The 7,859-nt window shown below is 46.1% G+C and overlaps 1 protein-coding gene across 1 annotated transcript in view; it reads right to left on the minus strand.

Moving 5' to 3' along the window:
* The window catches only part of LOC112074299 (solute carrier organic anion transporter family member 2A1-like), a 32,155-nt gene that overhangs the window by 19,665 nt on the left and 4,631 nt on the right, over positions 1-7,859 (minus strand). The window contains exons 2-3 of the mRNA XM_070440462.1: positions 6,822-6,995; positions 1,314-1,509 (exon numbers count right to left, since the gene is read on the minus strand). Of these exons, the coding sequence (XP_070296563.1) occupies positions 1,314-1,509; positions 6,822-6,995 (370 nt within the window). The remainder of the gene's footprint in view (positions 1-1,313; positions 1,510-6,821; positions 6,996-7,859) is intronic.

Here is a 7,859-nt window from a genome sequence, read left to right on the forward strand (position 1 = left end):
CGGTAAGTTTCATCAGTGAGTTCTGGGGAGTTTAAGCCTTCATCACAGCAGAGCTTCTGGTGAGTTAAGTCATCAGTAGAGCTCTGGGTGAGTTAAGCTCATCAGTAGAGCTCTGGGTGAGTTAAGTTCATCAGCAGAGTTCTCTGGGTGAGTTAAGTTCATCAGCAGAGTTCTGGGTGAGTTAAGTTCATCAGCAGAGTTCTGGGTGAGTTAAGTTCATCAGCAGAGTTCTGGGTGAGTTAAATTCATCAGTAGAGCTCAGTGCCAAACCACATAACAGAAGACAACCGAGATATGGGGTTATGGGGTTATGGGGTAAAGACCAGTTCCTGTTATTGTTATATGTTGTTCATTAGCCTCTGTTTGGTGTTGTACTGTCGTAACAACATCCCTAGTTGTTTGGGTTCACCAGTGGCACAGCGCCAAACAGTAGCCTTTGTCTTAGTGTCCACAAGTGGCTAGTTAATTAACGTTGTCTTCTACAAAGTTCACAAGGCTCCGTATGTTTGCTTGTGTAATATCAAAAGGTAAGCTAAATGAAGTTCAATGTCCTCAAGACCTGTCAATATTGTAACTGATGGGCTTGTGCAAGTGTTTCACCAGACTCTTTTTTTGTACAATGAATTAAAATGCTTCTGTCCTCTAGTCCTCATGACCTCCCTAGAACTCTGTGAATTAAAAACCTACAAAATATCAACTGTCAAACTACAGAGACAGTAACACTGCATCTCCAAAATGACAAACTACAAACAACATCAACAACAGCCCAATCAGCCAGGACAGGGCCCAATCAGCCAAGACAGGGCCCAATCAGCCAAGACAAGGCCCAATCAGCCAGGGCAGGGCAAAATTAACCAGGACATGGCCCAATCAGCCAGGGCAGGGCAAAATTAACCAGGACATGGCCCAATCAGCCAGGGCAGGGCAAAATTAACCAGTACATGGCCCAATCAGCCAAGACAGGGCCCAATCAGCCAGGACAGGGCCCAATCAGCCAGGGCAGGGCCCAATCAGCCAGGGCAGGGCAAAATGAACCAGGACATGGCCCAATCAAGCCAAGACAGGCGCCCAATTCAGCCAGGACATGGCCCAATCAGCCAGGACATGGCCCAATCAACCAGGACATGGCCCAATCAACCAGGACATGGCCCAATCAACCAGTGCTACATGGCCCAATCAACCAGTGCTACATGGCCCAATCAACCAGTGCTACATGGCCCAACCAACCAGGGCTACATGGCCCAATCAGTCAGGACATGGCCCTCCAAATATGTAACTGTTTGGCAAAGATGCAGATCCCTTCTCTGACTCACCCAAGGGGTGTGTGGTTGACCTCCGCCACCCTCTGTGTGGGACAGCCCATGAAGAAGAGAGGGATGATGAGGAGGACAGAGATGGTGAGCATGGCGACAGAGAAACGAGGGATGGTCTTCAGAGAGAGACCTGTCCTCTTCATGATGACTCCACCCACCAGCATCCCCACGGCAACGGACGGAAGGTTCACCGCACCTGAGGGAGAAGACAAGATTTTGAGAGCAGAACAGATTTAAATACTTTCTCCACAGTATGTAACTGTATACTGTTTCTTTGTATCTGTGTGGTGTATCGATCTCTACATACAGAACTACAAAGACAGAGATAGTATGAAAGAGTACTTAGAGAACTCACTTCACTAAAAGATCAACTTTATTGTCTCAGGCATACAAACGCTAGCCTGGTTGCCAGTCTCTGTTCAGCTTTTACATTGTACACTGGTACCCAGAGCAGAGCCGCAGGAAAACGTGTAGCGAGACAGCATTTGCCCCAGTACTTTTCAATCTGGTATGGCGCCGCCATACCATTTTCAAAAGCAGCAGCACCAAACGCGTTTCACCAGACATTTATTAGTTCACGTCATAGAAAATAAAACGTAGAAAAAAAACTGCAATGGAAAAGAAAGCAGTCGTTTCTCACTGAACAAGTTGACGTAGTACTACCCCAAATTTCAGCCCATTTTGTTTTGTCTAGTGAATACAACCTGGGATTTCACACGGTAACCCCCCCCCCCCCACGCTCGCTGTGATAGGTGGGTTAACTTGTCAACCGCGCCTCTAAACAACTATTTTTGGTTGCACCTGCACCTCGTTGTTTGACTCCTGCCTGCCTTCCTCATGAGAGCGAACACCATTTTTTATGGAAAACAAGGTAGCTACAGTCTCTTCACATTCACACCCATTTACTTTTTACACATTTTGCTGTGTTACCGACTGAAAGGTAGATTCGTTTGTCATTGGCCTACACACAATACCCCATCAATTCAAAGTGTACAGTGCCTTGCTAAAGTATTCATCCCCCTTGGCGTTTTTCCTATTTTGTTCCATTACAACCTGTAATTTAAATTGATTTGTATTTGTATTTCATGTAATGGACACATACACAAAATCGTCCCAATTGGTGAAGTGAAATGAAAAAAAAATAATAATAATAATAATTTAATAAGTGGAGCGTGCAATTCACCCCCTTTGCTATGAAGTCCCTAAATTAGATCTGGTGCAACCAATTACCTTCAGAAGTCACATAATTAGTTAAATAAAGTCCACCTGTGCGCAATCTAAGTGTCACATCTCAGTATATATACACCTGTTCTGAAAGGCCCCAGAGTCTGCAACACCACAAAGCAAGGGGCAACACCAAGCAAGGGGCACCATGAAGACCAAGGAGCTCTCCAAACAAGTCAGGGACAAAGTTGTGGAGAAGTACAGATCAGGGTTGGGTTATAAAAAAATATCAGAATCTTTGAACATCCCACAGAGCACCATTAAATACATTATTAAAAAATGGAAAGAATATGGCACCACAACAGACCTGGCAAGAGAGGGCCGCCCACCAAAACTCACGGACCAGGCAAGGAGGGCATTAATCAGAGAGGCAACAAGGAGACCAAAGATAACCCTGAAGGAGCTGCAAAGCTCCACAGTGGAGATTGGAGTATCTGTCAATAGGACCACTTTAAGCCGTACACTCCACAGAGCTGGGCTTTATGGAAGAGTGGCCAGAAAAAAGCCATTGCTTAAAGAAAAAAATAAGCAAACACGTTTGGTGTACGCCAAAAGGCATGTGAGAGACTCCCCAAACATATGGAAGAAGGTACTCTGGTCAGATGAGGCTAAAATTGAGCGTTTTGGCCATCAAGGAAAACGCAATGTCTGGCGCAAACCCAACACCCTTCATCACCCCGAGAAAATCATCCCCACAGTGAAGCATGGTGGTGGCAGCCTCATGCTGTGGGGATGTTTTTCATCGGCAGGGACTGGGAAACTGGTCAGAATTTGAAGGAAGGATAATTGGCGCTAAGTACAGGGATATTTTTTGGGGGAAATCTGTTTCAGTCTTCCAGAGATTTGAGACTGGGACAGAGGTCCCTAAGCATACTGCTAAAGCAGTAAGGGGAAACATTTAAATGCCTTGGGATGGCCTAGTCAAAGCTCAGAACTCAATCCAATTGAGAATCTGTGGTATGACTTAAAGATTGCTGTACACCAGCGGAACCCATCGATCTTGAAGGAGCTGGAGCAGTTTTGCCTTGAAGAATGGGCAAAAATCCCAGTGGCTAGATGTGCCAAGCTTATAGAGACATACCCCAAGAGACTTGCAGCTGTAATTGCTGCAAAAGGTGGCTCTACAAAGTATTGACTTTTGGGGGGGGTGATTAGTTATGCAGGCTCAAGTTTTCCGATTTTTTGTTTGTTTCACAATTTCACAATTGTTTCATACTTCAAAATGGTAGGCATGTTATGTAAATCAAATTATACAAACCCCCCCAAAATCTATTTTAATTGCAGGTTGTAAAGCAGCAAAATAGGAAAAATGCCAAGGTGGGTGAATACTTTCGCAAGCCATGGTAATCATGTTTTCAAAATGAAAAGCTGAAATGTCTTGAGTCAATAAATATTCATCCCCTTTGTTATGGCAAGCCCAAATCATTTCAGGAGTAAAAATGGACTCACTCTGTGTGCAATAATAGTGTTAAACAGGATTTTTGAACGACTGCCTCATCTTTGTACCCCAACACATACAATTATCTGTAAGGTCCCTCAGTCGAGCAGTAACTTTCAAACACAGCTGTAACTCAACAAAATGTGGAAGACGTCATGGGGTATGAATACATTCTGAAGGCACTGTATGTGTTAATAAAAGCAGTTTAAGTCGTCCTCTATGATCCGATCTATAGCTAGCTCACAAAACTACTAACGTTAGCTTTAGTAGCGTAGCTAGATAGCTAGCTGGCTAACATTAGCTGGCTAGATTGATGCAATCATGTAGCCAGTAGCTAACGTTAATAACGTGGACTCAACTGAATAAATGTGTTTGGCACAGGATAAAGAATATAAAATGATCTGCTGCTTCTACCCATACTGTTCCTGGAAAGGTTAGTCAGTCAGTTTGTCAGTCCAGTTATGTTGGCATATTATTTCCACTGCTGGTGATTATTCACAAATGTTTGTGGTAAAAAGTAAAGATTCTACAACTTCCGCCACAGAGCGGTCGACACAGACACTACGAACACACGTGGTAGTTTGATCCACCTTAGGCCAGGAGTATTTTAATTTAGCTGGGAAGCAATGAGGAGATTCAAGATGCCCCCCACCCCCCCATGTCAATTCCATTGTTTTGGTCGAGTTTCGATTGACCTCTTTACCGCATCTATAGTTTATCAATAAAGATACAGACATACTAGCTCCTCTGTTCAACATAGTGTGAGTGTGTGTGTGTGTGTGTGTGTGTGTGTACGCAGGCCTGCATAGGACAAAGCAGCTAACGAGGTACTGCTCTGTCAGCTGTCATAGGCAGCCTTGCTGTCTGGAGAAGAGGGTGCTTGCTGTCTGGAGAAGAGCTGTCTGCTGTCTGGATAAGAGCTGTCTGGAGAAGAGCTGTCTGGAGAAGAGCTGTCTGGAGAAGAGCTGTCTGGAGAAGAGCTGTCTGCTGTCTGGAGAAGAGCTGTCTGGAGAAGAGCTGTCTGCTTTCTGGAGAAGAGGGTGCTTTCTGTCTGGAGAAGAGGGTGCTTTCAGTCTGGAGAAGAGGGTGCTTTCTGTCTGGAGAAGAGGGTGCTTTCTGTCTGGAGAAGAGGGTGCTTTCTGTCTGGAGAAGAGGGTGCTTTCTGTCTTTTATGTTCCATTGTGTGAATCCTTCTCACAGTGGTGTAGGTTTTATGGGATTCACATTAAAGTATTTAAAATGTGTGTGTGTTGTGTGTGTGTGTGGTTGTGTGTGATGGTTGTGTGTGTGGATTGTGTGAGTGGTGTGGGTGTGTGGTGTGTTTGTGTGTGTGACGGTGTGTGTGTGTGCTGGTGTGTGTGTGTGTGGTGTGTGTGTGTGTGGTGTTGTCGTGATTCTCTGTTCTGTGGTCTCTGGTCCTGGTGTCTCTGCTGCTGTGTGTTCTGTCTGTGTGTCAATCTGTCTGGTGTAGTCTGTCTGGTTGACAGTTCTGTCTGTTGTTGTGGTGTCTCTGGTCTGAGTGTGTCTCTGTCAGTGGCTGTTGTGTCTCTGTTTGCTCTGTGTTGGTGTGAGTATTTTGGTGTGAGCGGCTCCCGAGTGGCGCAGCAGCGTCTTATAGACCACTGTCGAATCAGGCTGCCGCAAGGTGTCACTTACGGTACGCCTTGTTTTAAGTTCCGACCGTCGCATTCAGAGTCACGCTGCTGATTGGCGTGAGAGTTGACCCGTAGGGCGGCGGTACAATGGTGGACCGCAGCGTCGTCCCGGGTTGGCTTGTCTGACTTGTGCTAGTTTATAAAGGTTAAATGTACGTCCGTCGTGTGTGTTGTACTGACCTATGAGGAGACAGTAGTGTTCCTGTACTGACCTATGAGGAGAACAGTAGTCTTTGTACTGACCTATGAGGAGGACCGTGGTGGCTGTACTGACCTATGAGGAGACAGTAGTGTTCTGTACTGACCTATGAGAGTGGTGAGACGCTACGGGCAGTGGGTGCTGTACTGACTATGAGGGAGAGTAGTTCGTTGTACTGACATGAGGAGACAGTGGTGGTGTACTGACTTATGAGGAGGAAGTAGTGTTCTGGTACTGACCTATGAGGAGGACATGGTGTGTGACTGACTATGAAGACAGTGTGCTAGCTTGAACAGTGTCTGTACTGACCTATGAGGAGACAGTGGTGCTGTATGACTATGAGGAGCAGTGTGTGTACTTGACATATGAGGAGCCAGTGGTGCTGTACTGACTATAGGAGAAGTGTGTGTACTTGACATGATAGGTGTGCTGTGGATGACCTAATGAGGAGACAGTAGTGTTCTGTACTGACGCTATGAGGAGGCAGTGGTGCTGTCTGACCTATGAGGAGACATAAGTGTTCTGACTGACCTTGAGGGGCGTGTTGTGCTGACTTATGGACGAGTTGTCTGTATGAGTATGAGGAGCAGTGGTGGCTGTACTGACCTATGAGGAGACAGTGGTGCTGTACTGACTATGAGGAGACGTGGTGCTGTACTTCGACTATGGGAGACAGTGGTGCTGTACTGACCTGATGAGGAGACAGTGGTGCTGTACTGAACCTATGAGGAGGCTGTAGTGCTGTACTGACCTATGAGGGAGGTTTGCTGTAAGTGGTGTCGTGCTGTACTGACTATGAGGAGGCTGTAGTGTTGTACCTGATATGAGGAGGTTTGCTGTGTAAGCGGTGGTCGTGCTGTACTGACCTATGAGGAGGCTGTAGTGTTGTACTGACTATGAGGAGGTTGCTGTAAGCGGTGGTCGTGCTGGTACTGACCTATGAGGGCTGTAGTGCTGACTGCCTATGAGGATGGCTGTAGTGTTGTACTGACTATGAGGAGGTTGCTGTAAGCGGTGGTCGTGCTGTACTGACCTATGAGGAGGTGTAGTGCTGTACCTTGAGCCTATGAGGAGGTTGCTTGTAAGCGGTGGTCGTCGCTGTACTCGTCTCTCCAGGAACTTGTTGGGAAGGTGGCGAGCCACGCGATGACTGAAGAAGAAAAGCACTGAGACAGAACGCAACAGAGGAACAGAGGAGTGGAGGAGCAGCGGAGCAAACAGCCTGGGGAACACTGGGGAGAGGGACAGAGGCAGTACAGCCTCAACACACACACACACACACACACACACACACACGACAGCAACACACACACACACACAACACAACACACACAACACACACACAACAACACCACAGGCACAACACACAACACACATACACACAATAAATGAGTCAGTTCCATAAGAAATCTGTAGTACAAGGCAGGCTCTCTGTGAAATCCTATAAAACACAAATACAAGTGTAACAACTTAGTTTCTTCAAAACATGGTCAGAGGACGCCGTACAAAAGTGACCATACATCTCTCACGTGTGAAGCTTAAGCTGTGTTGTTGTATCATGCCTGTCAGCAATAGTTTCAATGTGTCCAAGTGGTGTTAGATCGTTCAGCCAATGGCTGATGTTTGCTCAGAGAGTGTGTGTGTGTGGTGGTGTGTGTCAGTTCTGTCTATAGAGGATTACTCTTCAGGAAAATCAAGCAATTGAGAACTCAGGCTTTGTGAGTTTCATATCGGAATGGGAGCTGCAGTTCCACTCTTGAGGGGAAATTAACACAATTCGAGCCTTGAAGAATGGGCATGATAACTACACATCTAATTTGAAGCTTTATTTTGGAAAAGCAATATTTTCAGGAACAGGGGTGAAGAAAGCCAAAGAGGGCTGTTTTTTATTCATTATTCCAAAATGTTTTCTAGAGAGACGAGGGAGAGGACAGAGAGGAGAAGAGGAGGAAGGAGAGAGAGAAGAGAGAAGCAGAGAGGAGAGAAGAGAGAGTAGGGCGATGAGAGGAGAGAGAGAGGAGCAGAAGAGA

Source organism: Salvelinus sp. IW2-2015, unplaced genomic scaffold, assembly GCF_002910315.2.
Source record: "Salvelinus sp. IW2-2015 unplaced genomic scaffold, ASM291031v2 Un_scaffold2566, whole genome shotgun sequence".
Classification (NCBI taxonomy): domain Eukaryota; kingdom Metazoa; phylum Chordata; class Actinopteri; order Salmoniformes; family Salmonidae; genus Salvelinus; species Salvelinus sp. IW2-2015.